This window comes from Gobio gobio, assembly GCF_949357685.1.
Source record: "Gobio gobio genome assembly, chromosome: 1".
In the NCBI taxonomy this organism is placed as follows: domain Eukaryota; kingdom Metazoa; phylum Chordata; class Actinopteri; order Cypriniformes; family Gobionidae; genus Gobio; species Gobio gobio.
Genome location: NC_137097.1, coordinates 56,677,574 through 56,704,197, shown reverse-complemented (window position 1 = coordinate 56,704,197; position 26,624 = coordinate 56,677,574). Strand labels below are relative to the sequence as shown.

General features: G+C 38.0%; 2 protein-coding genes across 6 annotated transcripts in view; one reads left to right on the top strand and one right to left on the bottom strand.

The window, feature by feature from the left end:
* The first annotated feature begins 179 nt into the window (after window positions 1–179).
* On the top strand, window positions 180–11,457 carry rrn3 (RRN3 homolog, RNA polymerase I transcription factor). Its single transcript, XM_079826815.1, has 18 exons — window positions 180–282; window positions 508–626; window positions 714–770; window positions 1,177–1,266; window positions 1,352–1,481; window positions 1,587–1,646; window positions 3,834–3,897; window positions 3,975–4,044; window positions 4,161–4,259; window positions 4,338–4,430; window positions 4,971–5,100; window positions 5,836–5,966; window positions 6,050–6,180; window positions 6,395–6,579; window positions 8,645–8,753; window positions 8,845–8,997; window positions 9,088–9,175; window positions 10,345–11,457. Exons 2-18 carry the CDS (start codon window positions 531–533, stop codon window positions 10,495–10,497), a joined length of 1,839 nt encoding a protein of 612 aa, XP_079682941.1. The 5' UTR covers window positions 180–282; window positions 508–530; the 3' UTR covers window positions 10,498–11,457.
* Window positions 11,017–26,624, bottom strand: part of LOC307132447 (syntaxin-binding protein 4) — a 49,561-nt gene continuing 33,953 nt past the window's right edge. For all 5 annotated transcript variants that reach the window (XM_079826769.1, XM_079826771.1, XM_079826770.1 and 2 more), the window contains 11 exons: window positions 23,954–24,042; window positions 22,357–22,453; window positions 19,750–19,877; window positions 19,282–19,374; window positions 17,857–17,922; window positions 17,434–17,622; window positions 16,429–16,545; window positions 16,273–16,322; window positions 16,060–16,190; window positions 15,800–15,857; window positions 11,017–12,957 (listed from right to left, as the gene is read on the bottom strand). In XM_079826769.1, the coding sequence (XP_079682895.1) occupies window positions 12,897–12,957; window positions 15,800–15,857; window positions 16,060–16,190; window positions 16,273–16,322; window positions 16,429–16,545; window positions 17,434–17,622; window positions 17,857–17,922; window positions 19,282–19,374; window positions 19,750–19,877; window positions 22,357–22,453; window positions 23,954–24,042 (1,079 nt within the window). In that variant the 3' untranslated portion in view covers window positions 11,017–12,896. The remainder of the gene's footprint in view (window positions 12,958–15,799; window positions 15,858–16,059; window positions 16,191–16,272; window positions 16,323–16,428; window positions 16,546–17,433; window positions 17,623–17,856; window positions 17,923–19,281; window positions 19,375–19,749; window positions 19,878–22,356; window positions 22,454–23,953; window positions 24,043–26,624) is intronic.

Here is a 26,624-nt window from a genome sequence, read left to right as displayed (position 1 = left end):
CAAAGGACACATCCAAAATGTGCACTGTTGGGGGTCCTCCAGGAACGTGGTTGGGAACCACTGCCATAGACCGTAAAAAATACACAGGAAGGGAATTTATCGCGTTATAGCACTTCAAACCACTAGGTGGCAGAACTTTTTATTTCTAGAGCACAAAGAACCAAACAGGCTACTTCCGTAATAACAATACAGCGGAATGAGAGCTTCCGGTTGGGCAGAGATCGGCATGGTTGCGCATGTGACTATTTCGATATCTACTTTAATTATATCTTTCGTTAATTGGTAAGTTGTGATCTATTATTTCGCGAAATGTAGTCGTCTTAATAACTACGTCTTTAACGATACTTATTATCTTCATACAGCATTTGTCTTTTGATTGCTTATCTTTCCTTGAGTAACGTTATAGGGAGGCAGCAGTTATAGTTTACTGAACGAATTGTGAAGTGGATTTAGTTGTCATTTGTCAGGTGTCATTGGCTCTAACGTCTTTTTGTCTTGTGTTCTCAGATTAAGAGTGTTTGCGATATATAATGGAAGTTGAGGACAGAGATTTCCTCAATTCACCTCCAGTGAAAACTGTGCGTTTTGGAGGCAATGTTGCCAATACTTTAGCTAAACTACAACAGGCGAGTAGGGCCATATTATAAATACAATATAAAGCTGTTAATACATATATCACTGTCTGTTAATCATGTCTGATTTGACGTCTACAGGGCGACACAAGTGACTATGAACTGATAAAACATCAACTCTCAGATCCTGATATTAAGGCAAGTATTGTTTATAATGTATTTTTCAGGGTTCCCATGCTCAATTTTGTTTAACTAATTTTAGTTTAGTTTTATGTTGACTCAGTTCAGTTCAATAATAGTGTCAGTTTTGTAAAGTTAATTAATTATGAAATTAATTCAATTCAGCTATCAAGCTATTTCAAGTCATAGTTATTCAAGTTCATCAATGTTCATTTTGTATGTCATTTTTTTTTCCCCTTGTTGGTGGTTTTCAGTTCATTGGTCAAACAGACTCACAAATCAGCATTAATGATTCATTAAGAATCAAAATGATGTTTAAAAATCCTTATTTAGTAAGCACAAATGATTGGTCTGGGAATCTTTGAGGTTGTTTAAACATGCACATTAGAAAAGAGCCTTCTCATTATTATATATCTCATTGTAGGATGCTCAAATCATCAGCTGGTTGCAGGAATTCAGGGTCTGTGTCACTCAACTTGGCAAGGATCATGAGCAATTAATATATATGGTTTTGGTGAGTGAAACAGCAATATGTCAAATGCTAATCAAATACAATCAGGCCACTTTAGCTGTAACGTATGAAATGTTTCCCAATTCAGAAGCTACCATGGCTTGGTCGCAGTCAGGCTGTCGTGGAAGAATATCTGGCTTTTCTGAGTAACTTAGTGTCGGCCCAGACAGTTTATCTCAGAGCCTGTCTCAGAATGGTCGTCTCTAATTTTGCACCAAGTAAGATTTATTATGATTCCTTGTCAATGCTTCACTTTCCATTCACTCTGTTCAGACCACCTAAAATCATGTTGTTGATGTTTTTTTTTGTGCCTTTTTCCCCAGAGAGAATAAGAATCCAAGACGGAAATGTGGATATTTCAGATTCTGATGACGAAGATGAAAGTTGGTGTATTTCGTTATATAACTTCTTGTGATTTAATTTGTGCTATTGACTATTAGGCCTGTCACGATTATTAATTAATTGTATGGTTGTGGTTATTCTATCTAATCACAATTATTTGATATAACCGCAATAATTGTGAAGTTTACATTTTTCCATCCAAATAATGAAATTTAAGCACTTAAAAAATGTCATCAAAAGAACGCTGTCATAAAGTACACAAGATAGTCACAGGTCTTCCTTCATATGAAATGAAGGCTTGAGTGTTTAATCAGACTGCATTATATAATAATATTTAGGGCTGTAATCTCCCAGTCGATTAGTCGATTATTGGTCGATACGTTCTGGCTCGACCAAAATTCTGATTGGTCGATTTTTTTGCCGCGTTCATTTAATTAGTTTTGCCGCGTTCATTTCATCAGTTTTGCTGCGCCGCGTTCATTTCATCAGGTGGAAAGCACTAATTGCTAATGGGGGTGTTTTCAGAGCACCCCTGTTTCACAGGTATCAGTCTGCCTTCAGAACACCCCCATTGTTTTCACTTCTTTTGGATTAGCCCAACCCACTGGCGAAGAGAAGTCTCTCGCGGGTCCTTTGTTTTTCATTCCCCGCTGGCTCAAACCATGCTCAAACGCACACCCATAGCGGTAAACTTGAGGAACGCACATCAACAGACACATGAGGGGAAGCGTCACAACACCACGCTTCAGTCGTGCCGCGAAAGTGGATCAGTATCGTGAGTGCACCTGTACTGTCCGTTTTGCCGCGTTCATTTCATCAGGTGGAAAGCATTTATTGCTCATGGGGGTGTTTTCAGAGCACCCCTGTTTCACAGGTAACCGTCTGTCTTCAAAACACCCCCATTGTTTTCACTTTTGGATTAGCCCAACCCACTGGAGAAGAGAGACAGATTGAAGAAGGTTTTCTGTAACTTATATTATTTATTTAATTGTGAGCGTTTTTTCTGCTCTTGATCTGGCTTGTTTAATAAATATTCCTTTTTTATTAAAGTGGACGTGCCTTTTGTGTTTAAGAGTAAAAGCTTTAAGCTAACAGTCTATTCGTGTCTCAGCCGCGGAGCTGAGCTCAGCTGAGCTCCTAAAGTTTTATGTTCGAGCTGCACAGAGCGGCTGAAATGATACTGTCAGTTATTATAATACATATGACAAAAACAATTGTCTAAATTATGTTGCATATTCCTCAAAAGTTCTTGTGATGATATCACTAGTTGACAACATACTATATTTTTGGAAATCATAGGCTATGATATTGCGCAGATGCACGTGATGCGACGCTGTCAGAGCCGACATACTCGTGTGTCAGACTCATTTCAGTGCAAAATAATCAGCTCAAAAACTATTTAATATACTGCAAATAGCCTACTAGTTTTTTATGTTTATTTATAATTCATTTAGGCAGACAACAAGGCCACCAAGTACTGCGCACAGTGCGCAGCTAATTAATTTAACGTTTTTTTTCCTAACGTAATTTTTAGTCGATTTTTAGTCGAAAATTTCAGGACTTCAGTCGACCAAGATTTTCTTTGGTTGATTACAGCCCTAATAATATTATTAAAGATATTATAAATATTGCTAAAAATATCCTGTAAGTGACAAGAACAAAACAAAATGAAATCGTTAATCGCAATTATTTGTATGACAATTAATCGTCAGCACAAAATTTATGATCGGAACAGGCCTATTGACTATTGTTTTTGTTGATGCACTTTATTTTACAGTCCTGTTCCCCAAGTACATAATATGTACTTATTATAGTAATTGCAATAACTGGGTAATAACTAGGTACTAAATCGAACCGTAGCCCATGTAGTTACTTTATATTACCCAGCACTTTCTTAGGTAAGTACATGTAACTGTATGTACTGTAAAATAAAGTGCAACCAATACTTTTATTCAGCAAGGACTCATTAAATTGATCAAAAGTGGCAGTAAAGACATTTATAACGTTATGCTTTGGTGAACATAAGAGACTTTCAAATACATTAAAATATCATGCTTACTTCAAACTTAGTTATTTAAAAACTTAATTGTTTTTAAAATGTTTTTTTTTTATCATTAATTGTATCTCGGCCATTAACCACCCTTCCTCTCTAGATACTGTCATCGATCAATGAAACCATACCTTCTACTTCCCTCCATAATTCACTGTTTCTTTTCAAATTCACACAGATCTGCCAAGGACATTTGATCAGTGTCATCAAGCTTTACAGCTGATTACAAAATATGTTCCATCGTAAGTGTCTTACAGAACCCACAAAAGCTTCTTTCAATGTTTAGCAGTCACTAATAAACACTGCCTTGTGCTTTCAGAACCAGTCGATTCTTGATGCCAATCCTCTCTGAGAAGTTCCCTTTTGTGCAGAAGTCCTCCAGAACACTTGTGAGTTATGTGGAGAGGTTTTCCACAGCATTTAAATCCAGTACTTGAGTAAAGTGATGTAATTACCTGTGTGAATGTGATTGTACTGACTGAGGCCATGTTATCTGTCCACACAGGAGTGTTATGTGCACAACCTGTTGAGGGTTTCTGTCTACATCCCTGACCTGAGGAGAGACATCTTAGAGCTCATCATCAGCAAGATGCTCACGCTAGATGTAAGTGGCTTGTGTTCTGGCACTGTACTGATGCCTTTGCATCTGGGCAGATGTTTGACTGCTGGGTTTGACATTTAGGTTAGTGCACCACGGAGTGAGATTGAAGAAGTGGAAAGTGGAGCTCAGCAAGATGCCAGTGGAGCATCGCAGGATGACTGCCTCTTCAACATGGTGAGTCCAAAACACTCTGTCAAAGCCAAACGCAGATATACAGAACACACTCAACGAGACAAATTTAAAGGGATAGTTCACCAAGAAACGAAAAGACATAATTTACTTATCCTCATGTCATTCCAAAAAAGTATGACCGACTTTCTTCTGTGAAATCTTGAAGAATGTAATGTAGTCACTGTTTTACTTGCAGTGAATGTGAACTGGAGCTTTGAAACTCAAAAAAGAGGCAGAATTATCATAAAAAGTAGTCTATACCAGAGGTCTTTAACCCTGCTCCTAGGGATCAAACACACCTGAACCAGCTAATCAAGCTCTTCAGGATCGCTTGAAAATTACAAGCGGAAGCAGGTTGGATGTAAACTTTCCAGGGCAATGGGTCTCCAGGTGCAGAATTAAAGACCTCTGGACTATACAACTTGTTTTTTGATAACAACACAGCAGGTTTGTGTGAGGAACAGGGCTAACTCATTCATATCATAGTCTTTATTTTAATGTTTGAATATTCATAGATCTACTCTTTTTATATGGTTGTTTAAGGATGAGGAAGAGGACTCTCCACTGAATTCGACACCTGATGGAGGTGTAATGGTCCATCCTGTGGCAGAGAGACTGGACACAATGATGACTGTCCTGCTGGCTTACATTAAAGACGTTTGCCATGTTAATGGTCAGGACATTAGCATTTTATAAACTCAATTGTGTTGTTTTTTCAAGAAGAATGTTTAATCGCAACTCAATTAGCACATTCAGCTCTTTTTTTTTTTAAGGAAAGAAAACAAAAATACAACCGTTCAAAGATTTGGGGCCTGTACAACTAAATGGTAAACTAAATACATTCTTTTATTCAGTGGGGTCACATTAAATTGGTCAAAAGTATGTGACAGTAAAGGCATTTATCATGTTACAAAATATTTCTGTTTCAAATAAATAAACTTTCATTCACCAAAGAATCCTGAAAAAAATGCATTACGATTTTCACAGAAATATTACGCAGCACAACCATTTTCAACATTATCATATTAGACTGATTTCTGAAGAATCATGTGACACTGAAGACTGGAGTAATGATGCTGAAAATTCAGCTTTGACATCACAGGAATAAATGACATTTTAAAATGGGAAACAATTATTTGAAATTGTAATATTTCACAGTTTTTACTGTATTTAAGATTAAATAAATGCAGCATTGGTGAGCATAAGAGACTTCTTTCAAAAACATTTAAAAAATCTCCGGCCCCAAACGTTTGAATGTGTAATGATTGTGTGAGCCAATTTGTGTGGATGACCGCAGAATAAATATACCTTCATGTAAAGAAGGGCATATTAATACTGGTACATTTTAAATATTTAATTATTAACATGCACTAATTTTCCTAATCTTTTTTTTTTTTAATCTAATTAGGCTTGTTAGAGATTGAGAAAACCAAAGGTCTATACAGAGACCTGGTGTGTGTGTTTGATAAGGTGGTGCTTCCCACTCATGCTTCCGGTCACGTGCAGTACTACATGTTCTACCTGTGCAGCTTCCGTGTGGTAAGTTCCCGCTTCTCACTCATTCACACACAGACAAAAAGAAAACATACCTACACATCAAAAACTTTTTTTTGTTTGTTCAGGGTTTGGCTGAAGCTTTTTTGGATCACTTATGGAAGCTGTTACAAGGCCCTAATCAGCCCCCCATCCTAAGACAGGCCGCCGCTGGGTACATGGGCAGCTTCATGGCAAGAGCCAAGTTTTTGCCAGTGTCGTACGTGACTTTATAATACATTGGCATTCAATATTTAATCATCTTTCTTGGCAGTGGTTTGTTACCTCGATTAGGTAATTAAACATTAATGCCTCTTTGTTGGTGTCTGAGAAAGAAAAAGGGTATGATTGGACACGGGTACCTTTATTTGTCAAAACAGAATTTGAAACCTGCATGTCAAAACTGGTGCTGTAAAATTTCCTCTCTTCCATAGGACAGTCAAGGCCTGTCTGGACCTGTTAGTTCCCTGGTTGCACCTTTACATTGACAGTCAAGACTCGGGATCCAAAGCATTCTGTGACATCAATCTCCATGGCCCCTTTTATACAGCCTGCCAGGCTGTGTTTTACACACTGATCTTCAGGCACAATGCCATTCTAGAAGGCAATATGAAGAAAGGTCAGTTTAAACATGAAAATCATTTGAGGTTGCATTTGTTTTATGTTGTGTTTCTGGGTCAATTAAACATGTTGTTTTGCCCTGATCTATCAATTCATTTAAAAATGCATGCACAAACAGTGACTACTTTTAGGATGTATTCAATTCATTTAGATATTTAGAGGGTTATAAAGTCAAAAAATATCCTGATAACATAATGAAGAAAAAAAGCTTCTTTAAGGGTGCTTTCACACTAGCGCTTTTGGTGCGAGCACAGGTTCGACTGATACCGGAGTTCAGTTCGTTTGAATGATGTGAACGCTGTTTTCCGAACTTGGGTGCACATATGCGAACCGCACCAGAGCATAAAAAGGTGGTCTGGGGTATGATTCATGTGAACTCCAGTATGGTTTGCTTCTGATATGAACGCAAGCGTACTAAATAGTGGAATTGAACCGCTATTGATTTGACTGTGTGTTCTCACTGACTTTCCTGACGCACTGCAAGCAGAGAGACTCGCCTTCAACAGACACAGACTGTTTCTTTAAAACATTTGAAGTAAATTCGCTGAAGAAAGACGCGAGTGCCGTTGTGTGGTAAAGCTTTGAAAACAACACAACAGGTTCAAAAATCTAAATATTAAAAGTGAGGCGAGCAATGCTATACATTTTGCAGCCTTCTCCCGTGTAGTCATTACCACACAAACAACGTACTGTGGTTTGGACCTAGACTGGGTAAACCCAGCCCGATTTGCCAGCGATTTGATTTCGCCCTGGAGCTCAGGCTGAAAACCTGGACATTTTTCTATCCTGCTTCCGTTACAAATCTGCGGGGACCAATCACAAACTGGCTTATCCACCTGGCGCGCTATTGGCGGGTTTAACACGATGACGATAGAGAAGCGACAGCAAACAGCTTTTTGTTTACATTCAACATGGCGGGCACCGAAGCACAGCAACCCGTTGATGCTGCTGTCGCTGCTGTTTTAAAAGATTTCAAAGGCAAGTTTTCTTTGAAAATGGAACAGAACAATTCCTACAAAATAAGGAATAGTTTGCCTTACGAACAACCGCTCTGCATCTGCAAAGTACGTCACCCGGATCATTGGTCTGATTGGTTGAAGGACTATCCAATTGTGTACAGAGTCATTTGAACTATGCCCGTTGATCACGCCTCTTGTGCAGTAGAAAATACAGAGCAGACTCCCTAGACTAATATTCAATCTTAAAGATTGAGCATGGTCAGGTGACAGACAAGTTTGGACCCAAATAATGGTTTTAGAGTCAGACTTGTAACCTGAAGGTCGCGGGTTCGAGTCTGAGTATCTGTAGGAAATGTAGGTGGGGGTAGTAGATGAAACAGCGCCCTCTTCCACTCTCATTACACACAACTGAGGTGCTCTTGACTAAGGCACCTAACCCCCAATCGCTCCCTGGGCGCCGCAGCAAAAATGGCTGCCCACTGCTCCAGGTGTGTGTACAATACTCACTGCTATGTGTGTGTGCACATGGATAGGAAAAGTGCAGAGCAACAATTCAGAATATGGGACACCATACTTGGCTACACGTCACGCCACTCACTCATAATCAAGCAGGGGGAGCATTCCAACTCAGGTTCGGACCAGGCAATCAAACCAAGTGGGAAAGCACCCTCGAAGATTAAAGTCCTTTCTTTATTCAAATATTTTAACAAAAATGCTTCATTGTGTATTAATGTGTAAAAACGTTTGTCTACCAAATCAAACTCACGCAACCAACAGGCAGAAACAAAAGGGAAACATAAAAAGAGGACCCCCGCAGACCCTCATGACTGTATGTCAAGGTCAATAAGTCTCTTAAAATATCAGATAATTTGATATTTTTTACAGCAAGACAAGGTCAGTTCAGGTTGTAAAATGTCGTGCGACTCCCCTAAAAAAATTTCAATTATAGTAGAATTTATACAAGCATGTTATTACTTCTTAATTGGATTTTTATATTTTGTTTATATTTTTTATTAATTTAAAACTATTAGTAAAAATGTTCTGAGAACATGAATAAAAGAGTACATTGACAAATGTGTTTTTAACCAGATGTTTCCTCTCCAGGGTTGGCGTATCTTCAGGGTTTGAATCTAGAGCGTATAGTGATGTGTCGGCTCAACCCTCTGAGGGTCTGTCTGCCTGCTGTCACCAACATGTTTGCAGCCATCACCAGGTACAGCTTGAGAGAAATCGTTCATCGGGTTACAAAGCTTAATGAAATAAAAGCATGACAAATGAGGGCAATTTCACCCGTCTGTTGGCAGGAAGTACCAGCTCGTGTTCTGTTACACCATCATTGAGCGGAACAACCGGCACTTTTTGCCAGTGGTGAGGAGTTCAGTGGGCGGCAACTCTGTGTCCACTAACACAAACCCTCTGGATACCTTCTTCCCTTTTGATCCATATCTCCTGAAGAGGTATGAAAATCATGTCTATTTTTTTTATCAATCTCAGCACTGGTATAATGGTTCACTGGATGCTTATTTATTAATTTTTTTTTACAACAGCTCTGGAAAACTCATTGAGCCAATCTACCAGGTGTGGGAGGAGCCATCCGACTGTGTGATAGATGTGCCCAAAAACAAAGCAAGAAAGGTGACCCAGTGCATTCACAGTGGCCACAAAGAGGATTTGGATACTCAAAATATTGACTCTTCTTCCCTATTGTGACCAGGTTTTGAAATTAACTTTTTCACTCACCGGCCAATTTGGCTACTACATTTTTAAGTTACCGGTCATTCAGAACTTCTACTAGCCAAAAAAAGAAGAAGAAATAAACCAGATTAACTACGTCACAGCTTATATCCAATTATATATATTCAAATTTGGATTTCATACTTCCATTTCTTATTCAAACAAAATCCTGTCATCCAGGCATCTCCTCTTTTCCTCTTTCATCCTCATCCTTTTTCACTACAGTACAAGGAGTACAAACACCACATGGAACAAAACAAATGTGTGGTCCTAGGATAAGTCATGGGTCTGCTAAAATTGTAGGATGTTGGAAAATAATGTCTTTTCTGTTAACCAAATGCTCACATGTCCTCTGTATCGGTAAGGAAGTGCTGTTTTTCAAGTATCGCCACATTATTATGTTTTTTAATCTTCGCTATTGCTTCAGTGCAAATGAACAAGTGTGCTGTTGTTTGTTGCGTAGTGACGTGTATGTTCAAGTAAGCCTGATATGTGCAGATTCTGCGCAATACACTGTATTTAATGTATCATTATGACTCACGAGTCGAGTATTTGCGCTAAATCTACAATTACACCAACTTCCCCAGCAGACAGAGTGAGTAAAAAATAAGGAACCTGCCAAATTGGCTAGTGATTTGACAGTGTTACCCGCCACAGTTGTGTTAATTTCAAACCCTGATTGTGACTTATATCCAAGTGAAACGACTTCTCGAACAAGGCAAAATGTAGGGCGGGACTTGATTTTGTTCATTGGGAATTCATTGGCTGCTGCTTGTGGTTTGTTATTGTTGTGATGTCATGTGAGTGACAGGTTGTCCCGTCCTCGCGCAAGTAAACATCTTGTCAGAGAAGAGAGTCGCTGCAAGAGGGAGGGGAAGTTATTTTGATTAAAGATTACAAGGGCACATTAAATATGTGCATGGGTAAATCATTTATAATAAATAAAGCAATATTCCATAAAATCTGGATTTAAGTGGGTTTTTTAAGCCACTGAAAAACTAATGTATCAAATTGATTTTTCATTTCTCATCTGAGAGACTATCTATTAACACTTTGATCTCGTCTCACAGGGGTCTATGGAGGAGGAAGATGACTTTCTGCATGGAGAAACGCCTCATGGAGACTCAATTATGGGCATGACTCCGGGCTCTTATGAATCCCATTTGCACAGTCCGAGGAGCGTGGGCTCTCCCCCCATCTCCTTCCTGCAGAGGCCTTTCTGATCCACTGTTGTAGTGATCAGCTGGTCCCAGATGGGCTGTTCGGCCAGACTTCACACCATGAGGGGGCGCTCAAGGACTGCTTGCGTTAGCGCAAATCTTACTGGAGCCCTGGACACGTCAGCATTACTGACCCCAGTTTTTGTCAGTAGTTTTACCCTCTGAAATACAAATGTGTTTGTTGCATATTTGAGTTATATTGATAGTAAAATGAAAGAAACATGGGTTCTCAAGTAGACAGTCGGATGGTCTTTCTGTTTTCAGGAGAATCTGTCATCAAGACTATTGTAAAGAAATTATCTCGGAGATAATTTGAGATTTGTTTTGTTATATTTTCAGCTTATTCTGAAATGTTTGGAGGGCTTGGAATTGCCAGGTGGTGTTTCTCATTGGTAAATGGGTGTCTCTTCCCATTACGAGTTTGAGCTCGGACTAAACCGGTGTCTGTTTGTACAAAATATTTTGTAGGAAACTAACTTGCAGATAATGCCCTCATTTAAAGATGGAGTTCTGTTATTTGTTGAAATTTTATTGGACTGTCTGTCATTGTTCTGTACAAATTTCACAGCATGCACAGTGAATATGTTCGGACATGTTGTTTGTGTGACACTCAAGAGTTTTGCTTTGTACTCTGTAAAATAATTTGCGAGATATATATTACTGTTCGAGATTTTTTTGAAGAAAGAAAAAACAGCAAGGATGCATTAAATTAATTAAAAGTGACAGTGAAGACATTTATAGTGTTACAAATTCTTTTTCAAATAAATGCTGTTATTTTGAACTTTCTTTGCATCAAAGAATCTTAATATATAAATAAGTTTACTGGAAGGTCAAATTCAGTGATGCATCCTAAACAGAAATGTACAGATGTGCATAGTCATATCTTAATAATAATTTAAAAAAAAACAAGACCCACACAAGCTGTTACAGATTACACAAGCATTAAAACTGTGTCAGCATGCAACCCTTGGTACCCCAAAACATTTTTTAAATCTTGTACCATGAGCCAGCTGTGGCCCGACAATGTACACTGGCACGTATGCACAGCTATTCCTCCAGGCACATAAGCATGAGTGGATTTAAAAATAACACTAGTATTATAAGCTCTACCGAATTCCACTGCATACAATCATACAAAAATACACATTACACGTTGGTTCTGACTTTAATAAAAACATTACAAGAAAGATATTTAGGCCACACATATGATGCAATCTAGTTAAATCACAGGACTACATGTCAGCATTTGTAGAGCATGTGCTGTTATTAATATCAACAAACCATCTGCATAATCGTACACCTCTATCCTCAGGAAATGAATGACACCAGCTTATTACACATTGATATAGGTGATTGTAGATCCTATACGCCAAGACAAAACAGCTGAATACAGTGTGCTTTTGAAAACAGTAACCTGAACCATGTGCATTGTTCAGCTGAATGGATGCATTCGGGGTGGAACGCTGCAATATGACCCCCATTACTCGATTCTAGTGCCATGACAACCAAAATCCCCCTCAAAACGATCAGTATGGTCACGAGGACGCCACAGAAACAAGCCACGAAGGATCCCCCCTAAAGCACTTAACAGACCATACCTGAAAGCAGTGCAGTGGATGCTGGGTGACATTGGGCCCACCTGTACTGCAAATGCGTCTGAGCACAGACTGCCGTGATCGGCAAATACATGATGAGGACATCGAAGGGTTCGACGGCGAGATTTACAGGGTTTATGACGGCAAGCGCCCATGTACTTAGAAGCAAGCATGTCTATGTTTCTCTGCATAATAAAAGATTCGGACCAAAAATATAAAATCTTCAAAACGTCATAGCACTTCTCAGAACAGATACAAATAAGCATCATATCAAATGATGAAGAGTGGGGTCTGTCCCAAAGATCCCTAAATGAAATGTAATACATGTACTGTATAATATACCTAACTCTAATAGAGAGGTCAGCTGCACCTGTGTGTTGAATAGGGAGATTTACGTCTGAATGCTCTCTTTCTCATTTTGAAGAGATCATCTTCATAACTCTTCATCTGCTCTAAACGCGTTTTGCACGGCACACGCTTGAAAGCGCATTTGAGCATCTCAAAGTCACCTATGCTGTTGTTAATGGTGCCGTTTGTGTTTCGGATTTCAATCCCCTCGGTTGGTTTCTGCCTTTACATTGTGACACTGAGTAATGCTACATGTTAAATAAGTGCATGAACTGCTTTAAAAAATGAGTATCAGTTTGATCAGTAGAGCTCAGGCCTCTGATATCACTCGAACTATGAACTGAAGGAGTAAAAACCACACTGCAAAACTTCACAGTCTCTTATTTTCCACAGTATAGTTTCAGTTCGACGTTGTTGATGTTCTGAATGAGCCCAGTTTGTCTGTCCGTCCCAGATGCTCTACAGACCTCTCCGCTCTACTGCAGGACCGAGGACGGGAGGTTGTGGCCACTGAACGAGGCTACAGGAAAAAAGAGAGCATGATTGTAGATTATGTGTGGCATTTATGTAAATCTGTAATATTCTACTGTAAATATGATACTCAAACTGAAAAATTTGCATGTTGCTTATGAGTGCATTCATATGCCTATGCCTTATTCCCTTCAGAGGACACAGCTTCCACGGTGAGAACTTCAGAGGTTAAAAGGGGTCAAAAATAACAATCATTCGGAGCCAGTGTTACCGACTGACACTATTGGACATCCGTTGTATCTTTACATGTAAAGATGTAAATATTTTGTTAGAAAAATGTTTAACATATTCAAGTTTTTAATTTATTTGAACAATTATTTCTCTCTCTCTCTCTAGAGACCATACAAACACACACACAAATATTTCATACACATGACTGAGTAAATGGTGCTCTTTATGGTCCATTGAATCATTGGTTCATCGGATCCGTTCAAAACGCGGATTCAGAAATGAAACCCCACTATTGCTCGAAGTCGGAGACGAACAGTTCTGCTTTGTCTTCATATTTTCGTTGGCAAAACAGACAATTTTGTCTCTTAAACAACACAATATTAACTTCCTTATTTTATTAAACTGTTTATCTTACTGTATAAGATCAGTATCGCATTTGCACTCGTCTCGTGCTATTCTGAACAGAAAAACAGAACTTGTGTGATATTGCACTCGTTATATTGCTTATATAATTATGTAAATGTGAGGGCGTTTTCACACTGGCAGTTTTCATGTGAAACAGGCAACGGTAATAGGTGTGTTCGGCATCGGCTGCGGCTGGATGCAACCGTTCGGCGAGAGTAACCGCGTGCAGGCGGGGAGGAGCTGCAAACGGAGACGTGAAGTCGGATACTTTAGTGACGCTCGCGCTGTGTTTGCATACTTTATCACAGCTGAAGTTAAATAAATGTAATATTTAGCAATACACGGATATTTCAGAGACATTATTGTCATGTAATACTTTACTCAGCGTGTGTTTGTACAAGAATAAAGTTCAAAATATAAGCCTACACTATCAATGAAGTGGGGTCTACGTTTTTTTATCAGTTTTATTTTGATAAACATGACAATATAACATCGCGACTACATGAAAGGAGGTTTTACTGTTATAAAAAACAGATTTGTGCGCATTAGTGGAACTGAAGGTTCTAGAATAAACACGAAACACACATGATCGCTGTCATGCGGTGAATCTGGCCAATCGTGGAACAGCTATGTCGTCATCAGAGTCCGTACAGTCTCGTGCAGCCGCTCTAGAGAAACTGCACCGGCTGTATTAGCCAACTGCTCTTGAATCGCCCTCGCGGCACTTTGTTGACATACGTCACTGTCACGTGGCGTCACCGCTGTCTCCAGTTGGACGAGCCTAATGTTAAAGCTGTCACGCAGCCCCGTGTAAGCTGAGCTCAGGGGTACCGAATTCGAGACTGCCTGCAGGAGGTGGTCTGAGTTCGGTTGCACAACTTGCGCTCGAACTGTCAAGTGGGTCTCTGCAGGATAGTAATAGGAGTTACTAGATCAGTGGGCGAGGCTATAAACAGAGGGCGTTTTTCACTGTGTTAACCTGATTTCCCCATGTCACAGTGTGGGTAGGGTTTAGGGGTGGGGTCGGGTGAAGGGGATCATTTTCATTGCATGGTTTATTAAAACCCATCAGTTTGAAAACACCCACAAGTTTAGAAACGCACACTTTTGTTCCATACTCCGAACTGTGCCGGGATTCAAGTGAATGTGAAAGCAACACAGACTCGGGTGCGCAAGAAAAGTAACCTGTGTATGCGTTTTATCAGATTACGATGCATTTGTTTCAATAAAACACATGTAAGGGATGGTGATGGTGTTGATGATTTACCTCGGAGAGAGTGAGCCTGTAGTATTTGCACATAGCACCGGCGGGAACAATCACGCTCTGACGCGTATCACAACAAACGTGAGATTAAAACGGCGCCATATCTTGAATTTTAGGGACATTCTAACTGCATTCTATAGGCTTCATCACACAGTGAGTTGTTGCCCATCATCATATTCGTCATCAATCAACTGTATGAAATTTAAGATGACAAGTATGTCTGGGGATTGTAAGTGCAATAATTTATACCGAAACTGATTTATCTAATTAACGCGTTAAATCGACAGCCCTAATATATATATATATATATATATATATATATATATATATATATATATATATATATATATATATATATATATATATATATATATATATATATATATATATATAGGTCGTAGTTCAAAAGTGTACCAGAAAAACAAATGTATACAGAGTGTGTGATAGAGTAAATTATACAACTAAAATCCATTTAAAATTTCTGAATGATAATTCAGGTGTATAAAAAAAAACCTAGAACTGAAGGGTCTTTACGGCCTTTAATTTTCAGAATCTGTGTGTTTTTGCAGGTGCGTATTGTTTAATAACATTTGGTCCGGACCGGAAGATTCTTATGCAGTGCAAAGAATCTTGCAAGTGAAGTGTCCATCAGTTACGTTTAAAAGGACTTATTGAAATGCACCCTTAAGCACCTCTGTTTGAATTGACCCTATTGACAAGTCTGCCCTGATTGTTCTCCTTTCAAAATGGCATAATTAATGCCATTTAAAACATTAGTTGTCAAAAAATGAGCCATGTTGACACCTGCATTGGTGTAAATTGTCAAGTGTCAGACTGAATAACCGACAGACTTTGCAAGGCCAGCAGTTATAGTGAAGGGTTGTGTGGCCGAGAAATGAACATTTCGCCTGAGCTTAACTCAGCTGACAGCAGCAGTTGAAGGGAAAAATGCTGATTGCTACTTCATAGCACAACAAAAACGGCCACTCACTCTGAATCACAGTCCTCTTCAGCCTTCACAACGCATCCCTCTACGTACTGCGGTAATGCTGCAAAACAACCAAACATTTCATGAATAATAATGACATCACAGATGTGACAACACAAGTTCAAATGAGTTCATTAGAACAAAAAGTCCAGAAACTGTCCCATTCTACCAGATTAGAGTCAGACTGAAAGAGAGAGGCTTTGAGCAGCCACTCAGATTAGACGGCCAGAATTGAGATGATCTAGTGCACATTTCTCACTTACTGTGATCCTCAGTGCAAAGTGAGCAGACACCATCCACAAGCTCTTTGGCCTCAGCTGCGAGCAGGCAGGCGGGGTCGGGGATCGGGGAGGGTGTGTCAGGGCTGTCAGTCGCTGGAGACGCCCGTGCGCTCCTGTAGGATGAGGAGGAGATGTCATGAATACTGATAGGGAAGACAACTGCTACTTTTAACGTGTTTGGCTTGATAAACTTACCCATTTTCAGTTCCAAATAAGCTGGTGTTGGTGAGAACTTTGTGGACATTCTGTAAAATCAGTACAAATTATAAACTTCTTAAAGGACCACTGATCCCTAAAATACAACCAATTACAACAGATTTTCAGTTAAAAAAAAAAGTGGTTTGTTTTTACCTGGGCAAAGCCAAGGAGTTTCTTGTTGGAAATCTCCAGGTGTTTCCGTGTGAGTTCAGATTTTCTCAACTGGCTGTCAATGACAGTGAGCCTTCTGTTCAGGTCCATCACATCCTCCTGTAAAAAAAAAAGGCCTTTAATACCTAAAAAAACTTTGAACGCGTTTTGGCCGTTCATTTAGACGACAGTGGCATTTTGGAGGCCTAAAAACACATACTGAAAAAGGCTTTAAAAGTGCTCTGAAAACACGTTATCGTCCCCATGAATTCGTGAAAACGGTGACGTCATGCGACTGCATACTACATGTTTTATAGGCATGCGCGAGTACTTGACAACCAAAACAACAATAGCTGACTACAGGACTTTGTGCTGCTCAAGATACTGCGTTTATTAATGCGTTTTTTTACAGATACATGAGAACGGGGATCGCTTTGACAACGTTGTCGTATATATATATATACACAAAACTTTTCAAAAATGCAAAGGAAAAATTGTTCCATTTTTGGTACACTGTTGTCGTCCCCTTAAACTATTAAAAATAATTTTTGTTTATTGAAATAAAGCTGAAATAAAATAAAATATAATTATTAGATGAAATGTTGCATAGCAGCTAACGCAAAATACAATCAAGTTTACAAGTATAAATTTACAAAAACTAAAATTTTTATAAAAATAAATGAAAGCTACACAAAAATGTTTTTGAAAAAAATCTAAAAATGACAAAAAAGCACAAATTACTAAAACAAACTACAATTAAAACTGAAAATGTAAAAAATAACAGCTAATTTCAAATATTCATAAAAACTATAATAGTGTATAAATAATATTAAAATAACACGGTTTAAAGTCCTCATCACAAACAGGACAGTGTTGTATTGAATAACAATCACCTGGCAACTCATTCCAAAACGTTTTCGTCCATTGCATCATCTTGTAAATTTCTTACAAATTAAATGAATAATTTTTCAGCAAACAGAACGATGTGATGAAAAGAGGAACATTTACCTTAGTAGCCTCAAGTCCTCTCTGTTTCTTTCCAGCTAGCTGGTTCTTCAGATCTTTGATTTCAGCCTCCAGGAGCTGAATGACCTCCTCGTAGTCTTGTTCGGCACTGTTAGTCTGTCTCTGAACAGCCTCTGCTACCTGCAGTTTACTCTTCAGACACTTATTCTCCTCCACTGTAGCCGTGGCCTTCTGTTTCATCCACACACATGGAAACAAATTGACGGGTGGATAAATGTCTTAAATGTTCAGATGCTCATGCATCCTTTGGTATGCACAAATATAATGAGGTAAAACGGGCATCACAAAGTGTTGATGTATTAAATAAGCTATCATGCCTCTTAATATTTGGATGTCATATTTTGAGACATTTAACATTAGTCACATCAAAGAAGTCATGTTTATTTGCGACTCCCCAGGCTTTACCTCAGCCGTCTTCTGCAGTTCCTCCTCCAGAGTCTTCTTACTGTCTTCTGTGTCTTTCAGTAACACCTGAGAGCAATGCAATGGATGTTCATGTCACAAAAGCTTTCTGCACACAACCTCATACATGACACATGGAAGAAAAATAGATCATAATTTGATCCCACAACTTATTAATTTGTGGGCCCTTTGTACTAATTTGTTATTTAATTTAGTTCAAACCTGGCTACAATTGACCTAAAATGAGGGAATAAATTAATTTGTGTGGACAATATCTTGTTCCCCTGCATGTCGTGTGTGTGGCCTCGTGGTCTCCTCGTGGCAAAATTGTATGGAAAGTCAACCAGGGTCCAAAATTAACTTTCTGCCACAGCAAAGATGTGTGAATTAACTACCCCACATCCTTAAACCAATGAACTTACACATGCGCACACACACACACACACAAAAAAAAGTCTCTGCATTTCTTCTCTTCTCTAGCTTGCATTCTAATTTAGTTATATTGTTGTATAATGTAAAATAGGTTATGAAACTTTATTTTGTATGGAAGCCCATTTCTGCCATATATATATAAAAAATCCTGCCTTTCTATATCATAATTATGTATATCGAAATTATGACAGTCAAAACTAGGATTTTAACAATCTACATTGACAAAATCGAAATCGAAATGTTTTAAAAAAGTAAAAAATTATGAGGTAAAGAGTCAAAATTATGACTGTCTATAATTATTACTATAATTATGCCTTTTCAAGTCATTTCGATTATTTGTCAATTTCGATTCATAATGCAAATTTCAAATCATAATTTTGACTTTGTATGTCATAAGTATGACTTTTTAAGTCTTGCCATAATTTAAATTTTTCATTTCATAACTATGACTGTTATAATTTTGACTTTTTAAGCCATCATTTTGATTTTGTATGTCATAATTTCAACTTATAATGTTATAGTTATGACTTTTATTATTTAGTATATCATAACTATGACTTACTGTCATAATTATTAGTTTTTTTCCCTTATGTGGCGGAAATGAGCTTCCGTATAAATTTTTTAACCATTTATTTTCTGTCTATTCTGTTTATTTCATATTCTAAACATTTATTGTTATTGTTGTTTTGTGGTTTTAGGTGAGGAATATTCTACATGTGTTGAAACAACTTGTCAGATAAACATGATGGTAAGTTTTCCACTGAGCGAAAAGTTGTTAAAAGTTGTATGAGCTGCGACAGGTGTTTTCTTAAGTGAATCAGTCAGACTATCATTCTTACAATTTGACTTCATGTATTATGTCGTATTTCCTAATTAATTTACTCATTAAAGCTTGAATTTGGCACTTAGCGAGAGTTAAGACCCTTTTATAGTCCTATACTTATATATTGATGGTAGGAAGCAACACAAGCTGCACCTGTTTATTTCAGTACTCACCTTGAGTTGTTTCATTTGCAGCTGGAGTTGTTTGACTTCAGTCTGAAACTCCTCCAGCTCCTCACTGCTGTAGCTGCACTCTGACTCATAGGTCTGAAAGAGAGAGTGACACTGTTAAAACAACTCTTTTAAAAGTGTGTGACCCTGCCTCTGTGATCTGGGGGAAAAAAACATTAAAACCAGGACCAATTCAGTGCTCATACATCTATGTGAGACAAATCCAAAGGCACAGGCTACAGAACAGGCAAACTCTGACAATTGATGCATTTAAGAGCTTAAAAGACAGCTTTGATAACTTTTCTGAGCAGGAGAAAAGCTTCTTTAAGAACCCTGAGTAAATCTTTCGACATGCTCAGTTTCAGGAGAAAGTGAAGTATCAAATGTGAGGAGGTACTCTGAGGATTGTGCTGAAGTTTAGCCTGAATCAAAGTCAAGCACTTCGATACTAAATCCTGTGGGTCTACTTACTGGGGAATGAAAGGCAGATGTGTCCATCAAACTAGCTGCTTCCTGATAGGAGAACATAAAGGGCCCCTGTCCCAGTCCCGCCTCCTCCAGCTTCTCTTGATAAACACTGCGGGTGGCTTCTACAAAGTCTTAAGGAAACAGATGCATAGTTACAAATAGCCAATAATTGCACTAGAAATGTAAAAAGCATGTATAACATTATAATATAATATTATAGTATCAAAATCATTAAGAATGATTACAATTTGTTGATGTTTTTGAAAGAAGTTCACAGAGACTGCATTTATTTGCAAAACCAGTAATATTGTGAAATATTCTTTTACCATTTAAATTGACTTTTTTTCTATTTTAAAAGGGTGGTTCATTGTCCCTTTTTACAAGATGTAAAATCTGTCTCTGATGTCCCCAGAGTGTGTATGTGAAGGTTTAGCTCAAAATACCCCACAGATAATTTTTTATAGCATGTTAAAATTTGTGGGTGAGCAAAAACGTGCCGTTTTTGTGTGTCCCTTTAAATGCAAATGAGCTGCTGCTCATGGGGCGGAGCTACCTCATGCAGACAGGCAATGAAACTGTTCAGCCTTTTATGTTCAAACCGAAGTTGGACAATGATGGAGAGACTCAAGAAGAAGTGACAACATGAAGAATGCAACAAGATGTTCCTGAATGGTTAGTTGATGAATTTATGTAGTTGATGTGGAGTTAATTATCTTCAAGTGATTGATTAGCATATTCTGTCATGATTATCTCACCCCCTTTGTTGTGTGTTCCCAGGGGCAGGATTTATGTAAATGTCAGGGTTAGTGATGTCACTAACCCGGGAGGAAGTTGTGTAGTCCTTACTAGCCGTTTGTTGTAGTCCTTAAAAAGCAATTTCTTTAAAAGAAAATATCTCCCTTTGCTTTGAACTTTGAGTGTCATAACTTTGCAGATGTTGTTTATGCTCAAACAGCAACATTACACACTAACTAAAGTTTAAAAAGTGAAATCATAATAAACCACCCCTTTAATTCATTTTAAAATGTAATTTATTGCTGTGTTATCAAAACTGAATCTTCAGCATCAGTACTCCAGTGGTCACATGATCCTTCAGAAATCAGTCTAATATGTCGATTTGCTGCTCAAGAAACATTTTTGATTATTATCAATGTGAAAAACAGTTGTGCTGCTTAATATTTTTGTAGAACCCATGATGCATTACTATTCAAAAATTTAAAAAAAAATCACAGGCATAAATTAAATTTTAAAATATATTAAAATAGAAAACAGTTATTTTAAATTGTAATAATCTTAACAATATTACTGTTTAATATAACCTTATTATTCCAAACTTTTGACTGGTCTAAGTATAGGTTTGAAAATATGTGATTTCAGATCAACATTTGCTTTCTAAACAGAAAAGTGGCTGTCATATATTCTCTTCTCCTGTCACTCAGCTAAATCTATCCAGAATATTCCTCATAACAGGAGAAAAAGCATCTAGAGGGAATATTTATGTTCAGGTGCCCTTGCTCTAAGTGTTTGCACAGCTGAAGTATGGGAAAACAGGCAGAACTCTTACTCCACCACACACACTTTGATCAGAATTTGCCGTGGTGGCATCTTCCCGCTGAGGAGTTCGGCGAGTGGAGCATAACTCCCTGTCATAAGCAGCCTGTAAATATACTTAGCTGTCTATGTTTGTACTGAACCCAATTTTTTCCCCCCTGACAATCTGTCTCTAAAAACTAATTCTAAGTGTTTCAAAATACAAACTCAAGCGCAATATCCAAATATGGAATGTGACTCCCTGTTCAAAAGGGGTATTTCCGTTCATGTCAAAATGTGATTATTTCTTGTGGTTATTTTAGAGGTTGGTAACCTTAAGATGGGCGTACACGGTGCGATTTTTGCTGTCGTACGAGCTCACAGATGATTTTTTTCACTTGCGTGGAAATCATTGAAATCGCTCGCAGCATTTGAGAGGAATTACGAGACGAGCCGAGCAAATTCCGAGCACCTCACAAACATCTTTAAAAAACTTGGGGAGTCGGCCCGATTTTCAAAAGTGAATAAGCTGTTCCTTATTGCCAAATCATACACAACCACGACCTCCCAAGTGTCCGAACTCACACAGTGTACGCCCGCCTTTAGGCACGCATGCGGAATCAGTAATTGTTGGCATCCGAACGATGAATATGAGAGAGATTAATATTAAATTTTTGTTTTGTAATTTAAGTAATGTTGAATTCCAACGCATTGCTAAACTGCCGTGATCTTTTTTTCTTTGTCATGCAACCTGTTTTATTTAGTTAAAAGCTCTATGGAAGCCAAACACTCTAACAGTGAACAGTACAAGTAAAATGCCTATCCAGTGGGTATGATATGCACATGCTGGTGATTTGAAAGTGAGAAAATATAAAAAAAATGGCACTTCAGATCAAAAGGGTTATTGACCCCTGTTTTAAATTAATCTCCAATATCGAAATATGTGAGGAACATGGGAATATAAGTCCACATCAAAATGATTGTGAAAATGAGTGATTATTTCCTGCATCTACAGTAGTTGATTGACTGAGGATCATGTTATGCAGCTGCCGAATAAAGGTGTAAAGAATGTGTCTATACCTCCATATGAGACCGTTCCCTGAGGGTCTGTAGTGAGACTCTCTCTGAGCTGCCGCCTCTTCTCATCTGTTACATCAAGACCCAGGTACGACAGAGCCTGCAAAATGATCAAATTGTCAAAAACCTTCATCATTATAGTGATACAGGCCTATTTAACCAAATCTAGCCTCTCTGAAACTTTCAGCGGTCTGCACTGCCATTCTAAAAATAAAAAAACATTTTTATTTTTTATCGTTATTTTACTAAGAAAACGGTACAGTGCAAAATGTTTCTAAAAAAGAAGAAAAAAAAAAACACATAAACACTGATGCTTAAATATTTAGTGAGTAAAAATAGAGTATATTTTTAGAGTTGACTGATAACTATGATTCCTTTTCGACTGTATAGTATCCAGTCAAGCTTGAAAAGAGTCATGCTAATGCTACATACACAAGATGGCAGTGTGGTAACAGAGGTCAAATTAGTGGCGTACAATAAATCCAGGCTTATGGTCCATAAGAGTTCAAAAGGCATTAATAAGGCTAATCAGATTAAGGTTGAACCTACAATCTGATACTGCCACAAAAATAAGATATACTGTTCAAACACCAATGGCAAGAAAATCTGGTCCAGTACCAGATAAAATATCTGCTTGAAAAACGTGATGAACAGTGCAATGAACAGTATAGTAGTCACATAGAAAACTTTGCACCATGTCAAATACCTGTTTGTGCAATACTTAGTATAGTATGCATTGTGCCTTTAGTCCACATTTAAGTGCTCTCGTCCATTGAGACCTAATCCTATTAATGGGCCGGTAGATTAGGGTCAGCCCTGGGATCAGCAGGATTAAATTAAATCTCTGCTAAACAACTGCACCATAACAAAGAGCAGAGACAGAGATCTATGAGGAAAGTGACACTGAGATATGAAAGGCTATCTCCATAAGCACTCTGTCAGTTACTTTGCACTGAGATACAGGCTCCTTTTGAAGTCAATCGTACAGATAAAATTCAGTTTTCTGAACTGCTGGGTCTAATCTTGTCATTACTAAAAGTACAGGTACAAGCACAATGCCATTGCAGTCATAAATAATACAAAAATATATAGAGAATTACATTTGCGCTCATTAATTTTTCTCAATAAAACATTAACCCCAACATTAACAGTATTATTTATTTATTTAATGTAAAAAAAAAAAAACACTCCCCAAATGTTGTAGTCATCATTTCAAACTGGATGACCACAAAAAAAATGTATGCCGAATGAAAGAATGGTCCTTCTGTCAGTTCTGCCCAACCCACCGAAGTAAAACGCTATCGGTGTACAGGTACAAAATCCATAGTGTGCCATAGTGTATAATTTTTACCATAATGCTGTTTAAAGAGTACAATTAAAAATTGTGATAATACAATAACCTTGCAAAAACTGTTCTGTTAATAACCCTCTGTCGATCCAACTGTCCGTGGGCGGGGATTAAAAAATGAATGAGGGTAACATGAACAATGAGTACACATTGTACATCATTGACATATACTACTGACATTGTAACAATACAAAGCGGGTTGAAAATCACTCTTCGTGCACATGCAAAGCTGTTTGGGTAAACCAGGCTTACCAGATCAAGCTTCTCTGATTTGAGCCGTATGTGAGGGTCCAGTGAGATCTTGGGTTTGGAAACAGTGGCTGGTCTCTGTGCGTTGGAGGCTGAGGGGGAAAACGGGACAGTAAAACACCTACTTTAAGAGTTATTCTCACATTACAGCATTTACTGGTGAGAGCTAGTTAGCTACTTTGGAAAATGTGGCCTTAATGTGTTTTTTCATTGTCTGGGAGCTCAAATGAATGAGTATTATATTAATACAATAAAGATTATGAACTGTATGAGGGATTTGAATCGAGGGGGCGAGAGAGATAGCGATAGAGAAAGAGAAGTATTAACGCCAGTGCTTTCTGTGGCGTGTGTATTGTTAAGCAACGCAGGGGATTTAGATGCCTTCTGACGCTCATGACTGACAGGCTGAGCTCAGACACGTCAGACTCACGCAGACTCAGACAGGTTCAGTGCTGGTAATTCAGGACCAACATGCACAGCAGGGAGCTTGGACAGGGGGAGTGGATTTAACAGGTGGTACTGATGATACACAATCCAGGACAACTAAAACAATCCAGATTAATGGTGCTTCGATGTTCCACCAGAATTGCGAGCAAAGCCAGATATGTTTGTAGCATTACTATTAATCGAAGGGATAGTTCATCTAAATATGAATTCTGTTAAATCACCCTAATGTTATTCAAATGCATATAAATTCCTTTCTTACAAAAGGAAAAATGACAAAAGATTAATATTTTCTGGCTAGTTTTCCTTATCATGAAATGGGGACTAGCACTATCAAGCTCAAAAATCACAAAAAAGTACAATAAAAGCATCCATATAAAATGAGCACCATATTCCCAGTACTCTCAAACTAAATATGACAACATTAGATCTGGGGTCCAAACAATAATGACATATTTTTTTGTCCATTTCAGAGCATCATAGAGGGGAAGATTATCAGTAAAAAATGATTTAAAATTCAGTCCATTTCTCACACAAAGCTATTATATGACTTTAGAAGACTTGGGATATTGCACTCGATTTATTTAGACCACTGTTATCATGCTTTTTGGTGCTTTTTTGTTGTTGTCATTTTCACTGCTTGACAGCCCCAGTCCCCAAACACTTTGGGAAATTCTTCAAAAATCCTTCAAATGATATGGGTTTGGAACGCCATACAGGTGTCAATATAATGACAAAATGTTATTTTTGTGTGATCTATCCCTTTAAAACAATTTGGCATCAGAAATTCAACTATCCAGTGGCCAAGCTCAAATAACTTAACATACATTTTTATAAATAGTGTCATGTACAATTTAACTAATAAACAGTCAGCCTTTATGTTAGGTGCAACCCAGTTGTAAACACCAGTTTCTGGATAGCAGAATTCAATAACAATTCCCACATTCTTTAATCATTGTGATTTGTAGAGATGACAAAGATAAGCATGTGTCTGAGTCTGAGCACACCCAATCTTCCTTTCTAGGAAGGACACCCAGAAGGGCTTTTGCAGGATTACAGTGCCCATTTAATTCAGATAAGACAGATCTTCCTTATTCTTCTAGGATTTGATCAGCTAGTCCGGATAAATGGGTAATTAAGCACTATACACTTGATAGATGTCATGAATGATTAGAACGCTGTGCTTGTAAACACAACACCATCCAGAGTTCAAGGGCGAGTCAGGCATGCTTACATCCGGTCTAGATTAATCTCTGCACCTTATGCTCTGGGCCAGGGATAGCCTGATGGACAGGTGCGTGGTGCACATCTCAGTGGGCCTGACATTTCATAGTGTGGACGTTAAATACAGTGGTGCCACAATGTATTTGGACACTGAAGCCACACTTGAAAATGTCAAAATAAAATATCAAACCAAAAGGAATTAGTAACCTTTTTTTTTTAAAGGTTTCAAATTATAAAACTGTTCGAAAATGATGTTTTTGAAATTGACCTTAATTGCATTTATTCTGTTTATTCTGAGAAAGGTCTTGCATCATTTATTTGCAGATTCTTGGTTTGGTATTTTGTATCTAATACATGACCTTCAGATATTTTGGATATGCCCACAAGTGTCAAAAAATGTGTTGGGTCTCTATGCAGATACATACAAAAGGAAAGCATTTTTTGGGTATTATTTAAGCATACAAAGGTCTCAGTGTCTGGAAAAGTGAAATTTCAACATCCACACAGATAGCTTTTTCAAAGTATCTAATAGCATTTCTCTGTATGGTTTCTATAACAATTTATCAATCCCATTATGTGCCCCAAGAAAGGATTACACATTATGCAAAGCAAACCAATCTGTACTGAACAGCTACCCAGCTTCTGTCAACTGAGATAAGAGCACTATCTGACTCGACATGAAAGAGGCCTTCTTCATTGATTTTGTTACGTCTTCTAGAATTTGATCGTGTAATTTAAACACCTCACATACATGCCTGACCCCCGGAGCACAGAGAGATTACTTTGCAACTAGCCGTTGATTAAAATCCAAACACTGCTACTGACTAATCCCCAATTTTTATCCTGCAAAATAAATAATTGCTTTGCAAGAAATCCTGTTTCTCCGAGCACTGGTTAATTTTGGATGCTACTTCCACTGAGACACAATCTATAAGGTAGAGTAACCAAGAGAGCAACTACTTCCAGTATTCATTCAATTTAATGCATCTTTGTTGATTAAAGAGTA